The 18,206-nt window shown below is 44.4% G+C and overlaps 1 protein-coding gene across 3 annotated transcripts; it reads right to left on the bottom strand.

Annotated features, from left to right (window-relative positions):
* Nucleotides 1–63: 63 nt before the first annotated feature.
* ctnnb1 (catenin (cadherin-associated protein), beta 1) lies at nucleotides 64–12,839 on the bottom strand. 3 transcript variants are annotated; one of them, XM_062539610.1, is made up of 17 exons: nucleotides 12,682–12,839; nucleotides 6,892–6,942; nucleotides 6,350–6,574; nucleotides 5,995–6,248; nucleotides 5,650–5,888; nucleotides 5,331–5,532; nucleotides 5,101–5,245; nucleotides 4,902–5,005; nucleotides 4,746–4,775; nucleotides 4,207–4,545; nucleotides 3,954–4,112; nucleotides 3,613–3,732; nucleotides 3,306–3,456; nucleotides 2,207–2,328; nucleotides 1,802–1,862; nucleotides 1,050–1,273; nucleotides 64–896 (listed from the first exon to the last, which is right to left on the bottom strand). In XM_062539610.1, exons 2-16 carry the CDS (start codon nucleotides 6,902–6,904, stop codon nucleotides 1,068–1,070), a joined length of 2,370 nt encoding a protein of 789 aa, XP_062395594.1. In that variant the 5' UTR covers nucleotides 6,905–6,942; nucleotides 12,682–12,839; the 3' UTR covers nucleotides 64–896; nucleotides 1,050–1,067. The 3 variants fall into 3 exon arrangements, with proteins under 3 accessions (XP_062395594.1, XP_062395596.1, XP_062395597.1); XM_062539612.1 differs by having other exon boundaries at nucleotides 6,892–6,937; XM_062539613.1 differs by lacking the exon at nucleotides 4,746–4,775.
* Nucleotides 12,840–18,206: the final 5,367 nt, after the last annotated feature.

Below are 18,206 nucleotides of genomic sequence, written 5' to 3'. Positions count from 1 at the left end.
ATTTACACAGACACGCCAACAAATAAGCATGAAAGCTAAGTAAAACTAAGACCAGGCAGAAGGGAAATTTAAGTCCATTTTATTGTTTAGCCATGTGATATCCATGTCTCCAATAAGCACAGCAGGCTACAATAATTAGGGGTTCTTTTCAAAACCTTCTAGAGCTACCATCAAAAAAAAAGAAAAAAAATAGTGACCCCACCCATTGCACACCCTTTGGAACATTTCAGTGACACTGGAAATGGTGAGATCATTTAAAGCAAGGGGGAAAAATCCAGATTTGGACCTTTGCCAATTCTTTTTTATACAAAAGCTACACAATGTTTACACTTGTTCAGAGTACAATTCAAATGATTATTAGTGTTTCCTACACCATAAACTTGATAAAGTCTTTAACTGATGGAGCATCACCACTAGAACTTAACACTATGATAGACTTGATAAAGGAATACAAATTACTGCAAAAAAATAAACAAAAACAAAACAAAAAGGAAACAAAGAAACAGAAGACCAATATCATAAAGCAAGCTACATAAGTACCATTACAGACAGAGAAATCATTAAAAAAAATAAAATGTCATAAAAAATACAGGCAAGGCTAGGGTTGAAAATTCCATCTCTTAGGATCCACTTCTTGGGCTTCCTTCGTTCGTCAAACATCCACCCCACAGACTCCTCTTCCGTTAAAATCTCCGACCCACGAGGACCAGAACAAAAGTTTTTGTTTGTTTCTTTTGTTTTATTTCCCCCCCACCCCACTTGTTCCCATAGGAAACTCAGCTTGAATGAGTGTGTCAGGCACTTTCTGAGATACCAGCCCCCTCCTCCTCTTGAGACCGCCCAGCAACTCTACAGGCCAAATCACAATGCAGGTTCATTCAGATCAGACGATACAGCTGTGAAGACAGGAAAGGATGGTGTTACTCCTGCGATAAGCACACCCGCAGCACAAACTCAACAGACACATCATTAGTCGTGTGAGCAGCATGCCGAACAGCAGCTCTTCCCCACACAGAAGCCAGGCAGTGGGTGAGGGGGGGGCTCCTTACCTAAAAAGTACTTGGTATTTACAGGTCGGTATCAAACCAGGCCAGCTGATTGCTGTCGCCTGGCGGCAGGCCGTCGATCAAGTCGTGGGCGTGGCTGAGGTCGGGCAAGCCTTCCACGGGGTAGTCGGGGCCAGGGTGGTGGCCTCCCATGTCGTGCTCCATCATGGGGTCCATGGGCATGCCGTCCTGGTAGGTGCCCGAGTGGTAGGAGCGGTAGCTGGGGTCTGAGGTGGGAGTGGCAGGTGGGTGGGTGGGTGGACGAGAGGGAGGATAAGCACACGCTATGGTTAGAAGCCAAATAAACCAAACCACCAAGCACTACACAACCAAACCACCAAGCACTACACAACCAAACCAATCCACTAGTCAGGTGAGAGGGCTCAGTTGAACTCCTGTATTTTTACAAGACCCATTGTAAGAATGAATCCATGACTTGACATGCCAATCTAACTTGCTCATCTGCCACTTGCTAATTGTGTCGGTCGCACAGTGCTGCAGTTAAAAGCCAGCAGATGAGGGCTGTCTCAACTTCCTTAAATCAGCGCGGTCAAGGGTCTTAAAGTAATTGAGGACAGTGGACAGACTGCTCTGAGTTCTCTTCTCCACACACTTGGCCAGGCAGTGATCAGCAATACCAGTAGCTTCAGTTAAGTCATGTTAAAACCTCAACAGCAGTCAGCGCACACAGTTGGTTGCTTATTAGTCTGTATGCAAACCATGGTGAAGTAGGGATGGGAGGATGGGAAACTCACCGTCCTGTCTGTAGCCCAGAGGCTCTCCCTGTGCGCCCATGTCCAGGCCCAACTCTCCCGTCTGTGGACATACAAACACACACACTCATCAGAGGGGGAACACCACACTACACACACTTAAAAGTAATCAAACGCTAGTTCTCTTGTAAACTACACACACTTAAAAGTAATCAAACGCTAGTTCTCTTGTACACTACACACACTTAAAAGTAATCAAACGCTAGTTCTCTTGTACACTACACACACTTAAAAGTAATCAAACGCTAGTTCTCTTGTACACTACACACACTTAAAAGTAATCAAGCGCTAGTTCTCTTGTAGAACATGGCACTATAGGTGACTAATGTGCCATTCATAACATGAAGCGCACGTGCAGACTAAGGGGCTAGTGTGTTGATGTGTTACCTCATTCCAAGTCATGGGCTCCGTTCTGAAGAGGGAGCTTGTGAGCTCCACAGACAGGCGCTTCTTGTAGTCCTGAGGCTTGTCCTCCGACATGCGGAACAGCACAGCGGCCGCATACGTGGCTGGTGGGGAGAGAGCAGAGGAGAGAGAGCGTTAAGCCCAGCGCACACAGGCCAACAGCACGCATGCAAACACACACACCTCCACTGCATTGACTAAACTAATTGGGCCTGACATGGAGCCGACACACGGGCAGGCCATCTGATCTCTACACATTGACTCCGGCGTTCAAGGTGTCAGTAATCAAATTTCTGTACCAACAGCGTGTTTGATGTGCCAATGGATTTTAAAAACCAATATTGGCAAAACAGCAAACTACACGACAAACAAGGACGTTTGGAATTCCACTCAATACTTGTATGTTTTTGTTTGTTTGTTTGTTTGTTTGTTTGTTTGAACACAGCCAGAAAATAAAACTCCAAATGATTGCATTATTTTAACGGCAAATATCCTATGGTTGATAAATGCATGTTGGAGTTCTTTGCGCAAATCCAGAAAAATCAATTTTCTAATGCCTGATTTTTCCCCATTTAATCTGTTCCATTAAAGAACATAACTTTCAATAGGCCATTTGGAGATGAAGTGCAATGTGGCGTATATAATGAGTTTGGCTGGAGAAATGAGCTAGTGAGATGAGAAGCCTGACACTAGCAATGAGAACAATCTCACTGATCAGGCTTCATTTATTTTACAGCCCGTGGTCAAATAGCAGCTTCTCAGCACACTTGCTGCCAAGACAGTCACAGATGTTTATTTGTCTGTCTGCATCAACAGATTTCACAGCCTGCGTATGCAATCTCTAATGCTTGCTGTAATCTTTGGGGAATGCAGTCGTTCTTTTGCCTCAAACGTCCTCCCTGCCCTGCAATGTGTACAGTTGTTGGGATCAAATGACAGTGTAACATACGGTGCAATGAGCTTCCCCAGCATGCCATTTCAACACCCATCTCTCCCCCAGCCTCAACACAACAAAGTCAGCACTGGGCACGATCACAGCGCTGGACCTGGGAGCTTGGCCGTGTTTAAAGTGGAGACGTACCGACACCCTCGTTCCTGGAGTGCAGCAGCTCTGTGAGTGGGGCGGTGGCTCCCTCGGCCTCGATGGCCTCCGCGGCCTCTTTGTCCTGGGCCAGCTCGCACAAGACGCCGGCCGCCACACGCTGGATGTTCTCAATGGGAGAGTACAACAGCTGGAGGAGACCAAGAGGCAGCATTAGATCAGCGGCACTTCAAAAGGTACAAGTATGTGCTGCATCAATGAAGGAATCCTTGGCTCCAATATTGAATTCCATGGCACACAAAGGGATCATTGTGATCGGCCATGGATGGAGCATCTCCAGACATACCTGGACAAAGAGTGGAATGGTGTTGAGTCCCCGGATGACAATTCTGTTGTGAATGTCTCTGGCCAAGATGTGCAAGGCTCCTGTGCACCCCTCGACAATCTCCTCCATGCGAACTCCCTCCTGAGGAACACAATACAAACAATATTACTTCCCAGCTCAGCTCCCCATCCATCCCTGTGCACAAGTCAGTCATTCATTCATCCATCCATCCATCCATCCATCCATCCATCCATCCATTCATTCATCCATCCCTACATCCATCCATCCCTTCTATATCCATCCATCCATCCATCCATCCATCCATCCATCCATCCATCCATCCATCCATCCCTTCCACTCACCACAAACTGTTGTTGTGTGCCACCCATAGAGGTACGTCTCTGGGTGTCCTGATGTGCCCTCACCAAGAGCTGCACCAGGCGTGGGATGGCACCCTGCTCACGCAGAGGAGCGTGGTTGGCAGGGCACAGTGCCAGGTTACGGATCAGTCCTACGGTGGCCTGGAAAGGACAAACGGGACCACCATCTTTAGAAACCGTTCAGAAAGAGAGAGGCCAAAACATGAATCACAAGCCAGAGCGTGGTGCCCCTCACCTTAATGAGTGGCCAGTGTGAAGGGGGGTGCAGCAGCTTGACCACTACGGGCAGGCCGTAATGCAGCCGCACGGCATTCTGGGCCATCTCGGCGTCCTGGTGGCGCGAGGTGAGGTGGCGCAGGGCGCAGATGGCGGGCTCGGTGATGTCCTCGCGGTCGCCGGCGCGCAGCACTGTGCGCACCAGCGCCTCGATGCCGCCCACCTGGCACACCATCATCTTGTTCTTGTAGTTGTTGCAGGTGAGGTTGGACAGGATGCCCGCCGCACACGTCACCACGTTGATGTCGTCGGAGCCCAGCAGCTGCACCAGCGTGCCCAGCAGACCCTCCATGCCCTCCTGGGAAGAGCAGAGAACGGCGGCCCATCAGCAACAGACACTTCCACAGCAACCGCATTAAACATTTCTGAAGTTTACACGTTTAAGTCACAAGTCTGAATCAATAGCTTTGTTTAAGCTAAGTTCAGGGTCTGCTTAAGCTGAGTTAAGTAAGCAGGCGACCCCCCCCAGTGAGAAAGGCAGGAATGGCTACTCTTTACCTGCATCACATCTACTTCAGCTAAGGTCGTCTTCTCCATGGAAAGAGTGGGGAGACAGAAAGAGAGGTCTCATGTAGAGCGGAAGAAAAGGGAGGAAAGTGCACAAGAGGACGAGGTGCGTGCAGGTAGGACGAGCATGGGAAGACCGAGCCTTACCTGTTTGGTGGCGGCGTCTGACAAGTTCCTGAGGGTCCACAGGCAGTTCTGCACCAACCGCTGGCTGGGGTCCGTCAGGTGCAGGCCCAGAGCCTGCATGCCACCTGCAGGGCAACCAATCAGCCGGTCAGCACACACAATATACCACTATGCAGTGAATGAGGACGGCAGAGAAATAGGCCAGTAGTGGGGCACTCACCAGCTTCAACAATGGCAGGTTTGTTGCTTGAGCAGACAGAGAGCACTTTAAGGACTCTACTGGTAGTCCACAGGAGCTTCTCGTAGGTGTAGGTCCTCATAATGTTGACCAGTGCCTGTGGGCCTCCACTGGCCAGAATGATGAGCTACAAGAGAAAGCACTCTGTCAGCTGCTGAACTAAGGGAGACAAAACGACACCATGGCAGCCATTTCAAAACAAAAAAACGTACTTTGCTTTCTTGGTTGCCGTAGGCCAGAATCTGAAGGCAGTCTGTCGTGATGGCCAGGAACTTGACGTTGGTCTTGTTGAGCAGCGCCACCATCTTCTGCAGGCCGCCGGCCAGGCGCGCCGCCATCTTGGTTCCCTCCTGGTGCAGGAGCAGGTTGTGTAGGGTTGTGATGGCGTAGAACAGCACCGAGTCCACGGGGGAGCTGAAGGAGAACCCGGAGAAGAGAACTCTGTTCAGACACACCACACTGTACAGCAGCTATCACAACGTCTCACATGTAGCGTAGTGGACGGTGCTAATAGGCGCTGGCGAGCCTTACCCCAGCATCTTGACGAGGGCGGGGATGCCGCCGGATTTGAAGATGGCCAGCAGGCCCTCTCTGTGGTGCGAGAGGTTGTGCAGCGTGCCGGCGGTGCAGCGGGCCGTCTCCACGTCGCCCGTGTTCTGCATGGTGCGCACGATGGCCGACACCATCTGCGGCGAGCGCATGATGGCGTGACGCGACGCCTCCTTCTTAGACAGCTGGTGCACCATCACCGCTGCCTTGTTCACCACCACCTGGAGGAAAGACACATGCACTTCAGAGGCAGGTTCCACCGCTGTCTACTTGCATTTAACAGGATTTAATAATCTGCACGCGTGTGAGTGTGTGGCGCATGTGTACCTGGTCCTCGTCGTTTAGGAGCTTGGTGAGCTCGGGAATGGCGCGTGTGGCCAGCTCGGCGTCGTCCTGGTAGTTGATGAGGTTGACCACGGCGTGCTTGAGCATCTGCGAGGGCTCGGCCAGCCGCTGCACGTTGGTGGGGTGGGTGCCGTCGAACTGCGTGGAGGGGATCTGCATGCCCTCGTCCAGCGTCTCGGGGAACATGGCCGCCCGCACCCTCTGTGCCCGCGTCAGGGCGTACTGCCCGTCCATGTCTGAGGACACACAGCACGTCAGCGCCATTTGCCGGGAGGTTCTCAGCACAGTAAAAGCTCTACTGACGTGGAAGAGTGAGCAGCGTGCACCAGAAGCCTACCTGCCACTTGGTCCTGTGGGAAGGACTGGTTGAAGCCCTGCTCCCACTCGTACAGGACCTGGTTGTCCACGTCATCCTCCTCTGGGTTGCCCTTGCCGCTGAGGGAGGGCGCTGTGGTGGTGGCCCCAGAGTGGATACCAGAGTCCAGGTAGGACTGCTGCTGCCAGTGGCTGACTGCAGCCTTACGGTCCGGCTCCATGGCCATGTCCAGCTCCATCAGATCCGCTGGGGGGGAGAAGGCAGCAGGATGTTAGAAATGCACCCAGGCATTACAACCTCGACAGTCTGGTTTAAGTATTTATAGTAAATGTGAACCATCGACACAAGACTACACAGTATGAAACATAAAAATACAATACAAAACCTATACAAATCTTTGTTTTATTTTGTTTTGAGAGCTTTACAAAACTAAAGGCCTTTTTCAGTAAATATTGACTGAAGACTGTTATCCATTCAAATAACTCTACAGAGACAAGTATGGAAGAGAGGACAGAGGTGGAGAGGTGGTTTCTGCAGTGGGGTGCGACAGCAGGGATACTCACATTGGGTAGCCATGTTCCTCTCACAGCCTGCAGCCTGCACAGCTTCCTAATCTGAGAACAGAGAACAGCAGTCAAGCACTGTCGCACAGCAGCAGACAGACACCACTCAAACAATCGGGTCCCATTTGCATACTGTGAAATACATTTTATCAGCACCGCGGCTGCCAAGAGGTTCATCACATCGTATCGCTCAGGTCAAAATAACCCCAGTTGACCCAACATCACACACAAAAGGCTCAGCAGCTAGGTAGTCTTGGAATGGAAAAACTTGAATGAAGCAAAACCAAATGAAAAATGTGATTTAAAGAAGCACACAATTAAACTAGCCTACATGTTCACTGGATATCCACTTTCCATCCATGTCCCATCACAAATGCTGAGCCAACTTGGAGAATAGAACCAGTGATTTGAGGTACTCAACTGCAGATTAAAGTTTACAGCCTACTACCAGCAAACAACTTCAGAAACCACCTGTAAGAATCAAGGCAAGTTTTGGTGGTTTCAGATTCCGGTTTCCAATTACTGCTCTGTGTGTGTGTGTGTGTGTGTGTGTGTGTGTGTGTGTGTGTGTGTGTGTGTGTGTGTGTGTGTGTGTGTGTGTGTGTGTGTGTGTGTGTGTGTGTGTGTGTGTGTGTGTGTGTGTGTGTGTGTGTGTGTGCTGTAGAACACCACAATGACGGCAGACTGAGAATCCCATCTCCATTTCCTGCTGACGGCCTGAACACACAATGAACCAGTGTGACTCAGAGCAGACTTCCTCTGATCGCACAGATTAGCCAGAGGTGCATGAATATGACTTCCCAGTCACCACACACACACACAGCAGCCCAACATGTAGAGAAAGGACATCTGAAATGAAACTTTTCAAATGCAGAAAAGGTAGAGAAACCAGACCGGAGATCGCACTAAAAAAAATAAACTTAAAAAATCTGAGAATTCTTGTTTTTCTACAGTTTTTCCATTTGGAGCCTACGCACCAACACTGACGACAGCCACTGTGTAAGGCGCAGATTTCTTCTGTTGGTAATTTAATTTCCAAATGCAACCACAACATACAACTAAAACAACAGTCACAAGAGTATATTAGCACAGCCTACCAAGAGACTGAATCCAAACTGGTTCACAATCTCATCAAGCAGCTCTACATTCTGCTTAACAATTTAAGAATGGCCCATCCACACTGTGGTAACTGGCCATTTGGGCCTGAACTGAAGTCCTCTATTGAGCCTTTACCTAAAGGTCGCTCTTGCCCCTTCCCCCACCATCAACATCAGGAGTAAACACCTCCTCACAATGGCCTGCAGTGAGTCACCCAGACCGGGGGCCACCCCACCCCCCCACCATTACCATATCATTAGGGTTTCACACTCACGTCTGACCTCAGCACTCCCCCTCCCATGGTTGTCTCCAAAGCCCCCCAAAAAGCCCACTTCACACGACAAATGAGGCAAATCTACAGGGTTTGCGTGGCAATATCAAGTAAACTTTCAAAATCTGTCAAACCAAAAGTGTCCAATAGATCATATAATGTCTACAACAGGCCTAGTAAAAAGCTGTGAACAGCAGCTTTCAGTGACGCTCAAATAAAGACGTGATGTTTCAGCACATCCAGTGAGTGCCAGTCTGTGAGTAATGCAAAACATTTCCACTTTAAATTGTATTTTAGGAAACATAACACTAGAGCGCCTGCAAGACTGTAGGCCTGATACTGGAATTCATGCCAGCATACCTGTTGCAGACATCAAGTGCCTATTTCCCACAAGCAAAATCTCTAAGACGGCACATTTTACTTTAAAGAAAAAAAAAACTACAGTGTTTAGGGACAATATTGTCACAATAGAGCATTGATAAACATCACAATATGTGTGTGATATTGCCTCAAATGCTACAGAAATGGCACAGTGGAAAAAAAACACCACGGCAAGATGGCTGCAGACGCTTCCAGCACATAAAAACAAATTTTATGGGAGGAATAAATCGCAATGTATCGCAGGACTGAATCACAATACTTGGTCTATTGGAAATGTTACGAATCGCAATACATCATGGTTCAAATGTTGTGACCGCATTGTTGCCTCTGCGGCAATTCCCAGCACTATGTTTTACAGTCAAAGATAAGAAGAAAAAAACACACACTTCTACTGCACATGGCTGTGAATGAGCCTCAGTCTAACTACACCAAAATCATTAAAGCTTCACATCTCCTTGTTTTTCCACTGTCTGACTTGCATGCCACGAAGGAGCCAATTATCAAGCTTTTGGCCTCCTTCCACATCCTCCAACTTGAGTCACAAGAAACCGCTGTAAAGCAGGCCGTGGCTGGAGCCCTCATTTATTCACCAGCGGGAGACCAGGCAGCACCACCGCCAGCTACAGACTTCCACCACAACATTTCACATGTAGCAGTCACTAGGCACACCCTTTATTCAAAAGAAGCACACCGCACAAACCAGAGGCTACAATGTCAATCGTCCTGTGATGGAACTATGCCACGGTTCGTTCACAGCTCAACCAACTTTTTCCACACCGTAACACTACATACATAGCATCACAAAAATGCTTATTGACCATTTGGTCAGCATGTCAACGAAACTGTGGCCCCCAGCTGCTCTGCTGACCAGTGTTTGATGGCGGCATGGCCTGGTTTAAGCTGCCTACCAGCAGCTGTGGCACTACAAGAATGTGAGGAGTCAGCAGCCAGGGCCTCATGAACCCACCGCCCAACTGCCCGACCAAAAACAATGGCAAAGACCCTGGCTGCTACCCCCACCTCAGCACAGCCCAAATACCACAGGCTATTCAGTAGACCGGCCACTCAGCCAGACTGCTCATGGACTCTGATGTCCTCATCCAGATCACTGTAGGGCCAACAGCACCGTATTAGACCCTCCCTGCACTGGTGACTTCAATACCACTAAATGTGTTCCGAGTGGATTCATGGAAAATGCACAACAACAGAACTCTGGTAACTGGTCATGATGGAACATAAACCTATTATCACTAAACGTGCATGTGTACTCAGATTGGCAATGCATATTCTAACTGAAAATGTTAACATCAGGCTACAATCCAGTCCCTTCATTTAGTGAGGTCACCTGGTCTTTAGACATGCTAGAGTAACATTCACAGCCTCTTTAGAACCACCACACAGGAAAATGCTAAACGTTTGCTCACAATGACCAGCATTAACAAGCTGCCACATTAAACATTTGGATTTTCAATATTACTGCCTTGACTGTATGACAGCCATTCTGGACACCAGACACCAATTGTACAGTGGTCAAATACACACTTTGCAGTAGTGCACCAACCAATGATGTCAAACAACAAAATATTCAACAGCAAGTTGTCATTAGTGACTGAAGTCGTTTACAGATATATTCTTACTATAAACCGAGAACGCTTAGCCACAGCGACCATGACTTAATATCAATGACTCAATAATATACCAACAATGCAGCTTTCCGTAAATATTGCGTCCAGTAACAAGAACAAAAAGGTACAACTGCATGTGTGTAGAAAAATAATTCCATGAGGTCATGTGGTTAACCATACGACGTGTTTCAAACCGCTATTTTGCTATACAGCAATTGGGCTACCCAGTTCAACTGTGGAAGAAAACTACCTCTACCCTACTGTCTGTGCCTCTACCTCGCAAGACAGTGGTCTCTTATGTCTGAACCAAATTGTTTCCAATGACCTACGAGCCATCCAAGGGCTTCAATACAGTAGCCTATAACTTGATTATGCCGTCCTAATCTATGGGAAGAAATGCGTATCGGCGTGCGAGGCATCGAAGCATTTGACTAGTGGGGTAAAAAGGAAATCCACCGCGACAAATGTACACTCATTCCTCAACGATATCTCACCCATTCACGAATGTCGACATTGGTGTGAAATTAAAGTCATTTATTTAAAATAAGGACAACGGCCAACATGTACATAGGCTACTGATCTGCGGTGCCCCTAGCGCGAACGTAGGCAACGCTTCGTCGGAGGCACCAAGAGTGGCATTTCCCTCTACCTCGCCCGGCTTCTGGCTCTATACGTATTTTTAAAAGAGCAGGGAAAATAACATCAAACATGTGGGGGTATTTCCTGAACCACCCTCCTTGTTAATGTTTTGCACGCCTAAACACGGTGCTTTACTCAGATCGGAAGGCTTCAGCGAGTCCCCACCCCCACAGGCAGGTCTCGATCACGACCTCGGCTCCCTTTACAAGTTACCGCTACCAGTGCAGACAGAGTCGGATTTCAATCCAGGCTCCTCCTCGACTTCCTTTCCATTCCAACCACATCGGCCCAAGAATTTTGTATCCCTTTGTCCCTTTCAATAAGTAAAATGCAACTATGAAAAATCGTCATCGACGCACATTTAAAGAAATTACAATGTCAAAACTTTACTTTGCGTATTCCCAAAAGCAATGATGAGTTAGACTGATACATAACGAACAACACGGACACAGATTGAAGACATGTGTTACAACACAGCCGAGAGAAATAACTGAGGAAAACGTATTCCTAGATCATGAAAATCATGTTTCTTTAAAATAACAATACATGGCGTTTCAATTGAACGTGGTACCGCATCGTTTTACCCTAAAGCAGCATGAGCTAACAAAGTTACCTAGCGTACTGGCTTTGGGGGACTAACATTAGCTCTGGGACTCTTGATTATTAATCGGCTAAATCAAAAGTTTTCCTACCCGAGCAAAACACAAAAACAGAAATGTTGGGTGATGTAGCCGCCCTGGTGCTAGATCGTAGTTCTTGCTTAAATGCACTGCATGAAGTTCAATCCCTTCAACTACCAACCACTCGTTACCCACCACCCACTCCATTAACAAGGAGTGTGTACACAAAGATGTTTTGGATGGCCATGCATAGTCAAGTCACTAGAAAGTATCACTAGCCAGCCAGTATTCCGTCAAGGCAGTTGACTGCAGTAACGGTAGTGTTACATTACCTTAAGTTTATTGCATGGATAGAGTTAAATTATGTGAGTAACATTACTATTACAAATCAAGTAATGCAAAGCGGGAGCTCACGTTAACGTTTGGCACGAAGTCTGCTAAGAAGCCCGCTAGCTAGGAAAAACTATAATACTGATAATACCAGCTGACGCTACAACCAATTTAAAAATACAAAAGCACGTTAATCCGCGTTACGCACTACAAATTAACGTAAAGTAACCTTAAGCCGTTTGAATCAACAACAAATATTAACGAAAAGGTTAACTTAATTCCTCGGTAACGTTACATATCAACACTACAAACCAGAGGCAATTATTGGTTACCATTTACATTGACGTTAGCTTGCCAAGTTTTAAAGAATCCGGTAATGAGTATAATATTAGCAGATGAGCGGCTAACCCTCAACGTAAACCAAGAATATTGGACCAAACATGTTCCTGTTAACGTTATTTACAACTCGATTGAAGATGAACACGTTTACAAGCAGTTTCCAAGTAATTCTATGTTAACGTTAATGAAGTAAATGAGGGATTCAGCTGCTACTACACCTCCCGCTACATACAATCGGTAAGTTAAAGCGTAACCGGTATCAAAAATAAGATCCCCACACATTAAGTAGACGGTTAGCTGAAATTAGCTAACAAGCTAATGTTACCGCTATCGCACGATACAAAATCTCAAAGCCAACTAGCTAACGTTACATGGTTAAGCTGATCTAACGTTAAGACAATATGTTGCTAGCAACACCACTAATGTTAGCGACCATGTGAACACAAACCTTTGATACTAAAGGAGCACTATTTCAGTTTAAACTCACCCGAGAAAAATAAGTATATCCGTTTCTCCCGTCAGCTGTGCAAATCAGTGGCTTGTGTTAAAAACAGAGAAAACCAACAAATCGCCACTACTAGGTTACTCCACCTCCAGTCGCTGTTGACGAAGAATCTCCGCACACCAATGTTGCTCTGGCAGGGTGTGAGGGGAGGGAAGATGGCGTCGCATCCTGTGCAAGCCATTATAACAACTCTTGCGGTTGCTGTATCCTGCCGCCACAGAATAAAATAGATACCCTTCTTTCAAACAGAACAGTAAAATAGACCACAAAACCTCAGAAATTAATAAAATGATGTCTGGAAGTTTTATTTTCATCTTGTATATATAAATTTCCATGTAAAAGACAAAATATGTTTTAAAAAAACGATTGTATTGGCTTGCATGCGCAGGGATACAGCTGTGATGTGAGCGACTTGCCTATTCATTAACTTACGTCTCCTCAGCGATGTGCAAGCTGATTGTTTTTTTCTTTTTTCTTTTTTTTACTTGGGCTAGGTATCAGGCTACAATATGAGGTACATAAGGAAGTGCTGGTTTATCGTTGGAATTAATTACTCAGTATTTGGAAGTAAATTTAATTTATCCATGCCATCACATTAGAGGGCGTGGAAACTTTAGGATAGGCTACATTCCATCTCAAAGGAACCCTACAGCAGGGTATTTGTCTGAGGTCAACTTGTTGACACACTGGAGGTCAGTTCATCTGCCGATGCCTTCTCCAAACCCTGTAGTTGGGCATGTTTCTGTGTCACATAGGCTTTCGATGAATTAACCTGGATTTTGCCATGTTTCTGTGCAGAGCATTTGTACAAAGTAGAAAATCTAAAGGACCTGCATCAGTGCATGGATAATTCTGTAATCAACAAACCTGGACCATGTGGAGCAGTCACAAACTGCGTCGACATCAGCACAAATTGGCAGTGATAGAGAGCATTGCAGTGCCAGCACTGAGAGGTAGCCTATATTATTCTATCAGTTCACAAAGGTACAGGACCATAGAACAAGTGCGAGAGGCTAATGGAAGTGTTTTAAAACACACACACACACACACATAAGCTTAATGTGTGACTTGGAACGTGTAGCCTAATGCAGGCCATTTCTAAAATAAATCACTGCAATGTGAAGTCCAGAGGCTCGTTTAGTTTAGGCAAATCATATTAATAGCAAACATTTCTGATATAAAACACAACACATTGATTGTGAATGTCACCGGAAATAAGTGGGCTAGGTCTGCAATTAGTGATTTTGGATGGCCTGATTTTTTTTTTTTTTTATATATATATATATATTTTTTTTTTGTCTATGTCCTGAAAGGATGAGGTGAAGGTGTTTGCTAGGCTACAGTTTCCTGTTACAGGCGAATGGAACTTTTATTTGTTCTGCTTCTAAAGTTGAAATGCCTCAGATAAGGTTATAACTAAGCTATAGGCTAAAGGCTATATTTTATGATTGCACAATCCATTATTAGCCTCCCTGTCAAAAAGGTGAAATATTTATACGCCTAGGCTACAATGACAGAAGCTCATAGTTTGTGTCTTAATTATGTCGTCTTAATAGTTTAGTTTAGCAATATAGGCCTAATGTGTGTGACCAGTGTTGTCTATTTCCAGTTTGAGACCATTTTCTGACTCAAATGTAGTGAGTTATTAATTTATAAGGACTCTATAACCTGCGAGCTGAAAAGCAAGATTAATGGCTTTACTTTAGACAGATGAACCAACTCACCACCATCACGGATCATCATTCAATATAATAATTCTATGTTTATTCAATGAGTTTGTTAAATACATCACCTTTATAATTAGGCCAACTCATTAAATCAATCTCAGTTGGTCTTTCCCCTATTTCCTTTAGTAGGCCTACTGTTCAAAATGTAAACACAACTAAATGTGAAAAATAGAACATCCTAAAATCAATTTAGCCAAGATTGCACTTTTATTCCAAAGGATACAACATAAATGTGGTTGGCTGTTTATTACCCTTCAAGTAAAATCCTGAACAGTTTCACATAAATATACTATATTAAAAGTAACAAACATTACAATGTACTATGTCGTCTCTTGTAAAGAGGTGGTGAGTTAAGTTAAATCTCACTGAACATCTCATCTGTATGCGTAATTGGACCCATGGTAACGATGTGTGTATGACACATAGCTATTTGTTTTTACAAACCATTTAGATATCAGTGGTAGGATGACGATTAAAATAGGTAGGCCTATGATTTACATTTGTAGGCCTATTTGGATTACAACCCAATATTTTGTGCATAAGTTAAGCCTACATTTAGCACGGCCACCAATAGCACTGTGATCCACTTTTAAGTCCACAGACTACCTACTGTGATGCACCTGCCTCCAAGTTTGGGTGGACCTAGACAGAACAGAGCTTTTTAATTGCCATATTGTATGTTTTCTGTAGCTTAGCCCACTGCGAGCACACCCCCACCCCTCCACATATAAATATATTTATATTTTGAAAAATAATGCATTAACATTAAAAAAAAAAAAAAAAAAAAAACTCAGTATTACATTTGCAATGCCTACACCTCCTCAGTGGCAGTGCGCTGTTTGGTAGTCACAGGTTGTGCTCATAGCCAGGAGTGTTACATTACCTCAAGGAAAACTCAGGTCATACATCCCCACATGGAACGACTGGATACACTGAGCAGTTGATGTGTATGTATATGTATATTTTTGTGTGAGACAGAGTGTGTGTGTGTGTGTGTGTGTGTGTGTGTGTGTGTGTGTGTGCGTGAGGGAAGGGGGAGTTCCCTTGGGATACTGCAGGGATTGATGCAGAGTTGTGAGGGGAGGGGCTCCATTCTTTGCCAATGAAAGGAGGCAGCAGACTAAAAACCCACTTGTGTGCTGGCAGGATTGTGTATCCTGACCTCTACTTAGCCAAGGGTCCTGACTCCACATCCTGACAGGGACAATATTTGCAGCACCTCTGTGTCAGAGCACCCAGCTAGAGAAGGTGCAAGCCTGCTGCGACCCAGTCTGGCAGGGCCGAGATGTGTTAATATCCATTTAGCAGTGGTCTCAACAGGAGCATGACCACGTAACACCGCCGTATTCAGAACAAATAATCTGCTAAGATACAAGCTCAATTCAGCCAGGCTTCTGAAAGGACATGCCACTGCTGCTTAGGTGAAATACAGAAATATTAGGTATTGATATTTATATATACATCTGAAAGAACAGCTTTAACATTAACACTCTAAATTGGCATCTTAACGTTTCTTGAAAGAATTGTTACAATCATCATTCACAACCAATATGTTCAAAAAATAAGCAAGCATGAGCAAATGCAGTTGTCCTGCTTGAAAAGAAAAACACTGCATTTTTCTGTTAAAATCCTATTAAGTTGTTCAAATATCTTTTCAAAAAAATTCCAATGTCCTTTTACATACTTTTCCTCAGTGCTGATGAAAAATATTTCCTGTCACATTAGCAGAGACAATAGCCTATTGATTTTTGCAACAAACTTAGATTTGCTTTGATGAAAAGCTCACAACATTTGTAATGTTAATATATACATTTAATAGGAAATTGATTAAGTAAAAATGTACACATATAAATATATAATATTTTTTGTTTAAACGCATCTTACTCTAGCCATATTTTGAAAACAATGATGTCCTCTCATCTCCATTGACTCTCCATCTCTTGAGCCAAGATGACCAGTAATAAATACAACCTAACATTGCACTGCAAAATAATATTAAAACCAGACCATAAAAATCAGAATGGATGCTGAAATAGTCATTGCTACTAGCCCCCTTAGCCATAACCTGTGTTAGCCTTCTACTACCCTAATTCCGAGGTCTGCTATAAGTCACTCGCTTCATTGAGTAACAACCTGAATCCATGCTTCCCCCTTTTGTGTCCATTGTTGAGTAGCTTTTAGCGACAGTCTGTAGCCACAGCAATACTGTTTGAATTGAATGCCTGTATAACCATTTAGATGGGGTTTAGCAAATAAAACCTGACCTCTTTTCTCTTAAACAATTCAATTTATGGTGACCTCTGAGGCACATTTTTAAGAAATCAGACATGTTTATTTACAGGCAAAGTATCACATTTTACACATATCATTTCAGTGTATCAAATTCAGATTTTTTGGGGCTTTATTTAAAAAAAAATGTCCAAGATGGCAACAGTAACAGCATGTACATCCAGGAATATAGACTTACCCTGTAAACAAATGAATTATGTAGTCTAAGGTACCATCAGGAAGGTCATAATATTCTCTATTCAATGTCTAAAGAATAACATCACCAGGAAATATTGGTTAATTTTCACACATCAGAGTGGATTTGATTCAAACACAATGTCCCATAATCAATTGTTATCACACAAAGAAAGTGAAACATTGATTTGATGGTTGTTCCTACTTTTGATATTTTTTTCTATTTAAAATATCACTGCTGTTTTGTGATAAACATCCCTTTTGTAGTCTTCAAAAACTACCTATACTTCTCCTCAATGAACCTGATCTGTCAACAATTCAAGGAAAGCGATTGAAGGAGTAGAAAAATGAATTCTGACAAAGACGTTAAGTGTGTTCTGTAGCTGAATTATGTGACTTCATCAAAGAATCATAAACATTTTTCAAAATGTAGTGCCAGCCTAAAATACATTCATTATGGTTGTGCAAAAGGATTCTGTATATTGCAATGCATGATTATTTATTGTATATCAACACAACGATTTGAAAATAATGCAGTTTCAAATAGTGTTCAAATTGTGTTCACCGCCATTTCCATGACTTCCATGCAGTGTATACAATTGGGATGAAAAAATAAAATAAAAAAAAGAAGAAGAGAGCAAGTCAATTTTATGGGGATTTTAAATTTGTGAATGACATGATAACACATTCTTAGAATACCTAGCTCTGTATCCAGTGGCAATAAAATATCTCACGTAGATGCTCAGGCCAGTTGCAGCATGACAGCATATCATCCCAAGTTAGATGGAGAGATTTTAGGTGTTATAATGCATCTCATTAAATCTGTAACCCTTAGTAGAAATAGCCAGGTGGATTATGAAGGGGAACAATTCTATCAGACCTGATAAAGTGCCTGCTTGGTATTCAGCAGTAAAATGTCCACTGGAATATCAAGCCAATGCAATAAGTCTCTCATCCTGATTTGTGTTGAACCATATCTCTTACAGGGTGTTGATTTGTAGACTTGATGTTACTCTGAAAGAGGGAGAGCTGCCTGTAAACAATGGTGGGATTTAAGAGCGACAGTGTATGACTGAGCACTTCTCTTAATCCAGTTAATGGACAAAAAGAGAAGCCTGTATTATGTATTTAAAGGCCTGTTGAGCAGTGTTTTTCTGCTACAGCACACTCCTGTCATATCGTTATGAGCTGACGTGAGGAGCGTATTACTGTATTGACATCCAGAAGGCACTATGACAGAGAGGAGGAACTACAGTGACACAGAGGGGTGAGGTATGTACAACACCTTTGTCTGATCAGAAATGTGTGGGATATGAT

This window comes from Sardina pilchardus, chromosome 6 (assembly GCF_963854185.1).
Source record: "Sardina pilchardus chromosome 6, fSarPil1.1, whole genome shotgun sequence".
In the NCBI taxonomy this organism is placed as follows: Eukaryota; Metazoa; Chordata; class Actinopteri; order Clupeiformes; family Clupeidae; genus Sardina; species Sardina pilchardus.
Note: the sequence above shows the minus strand (reverse complement) of the source record. Positions and strands in the feature narration are given on the sequence as shown.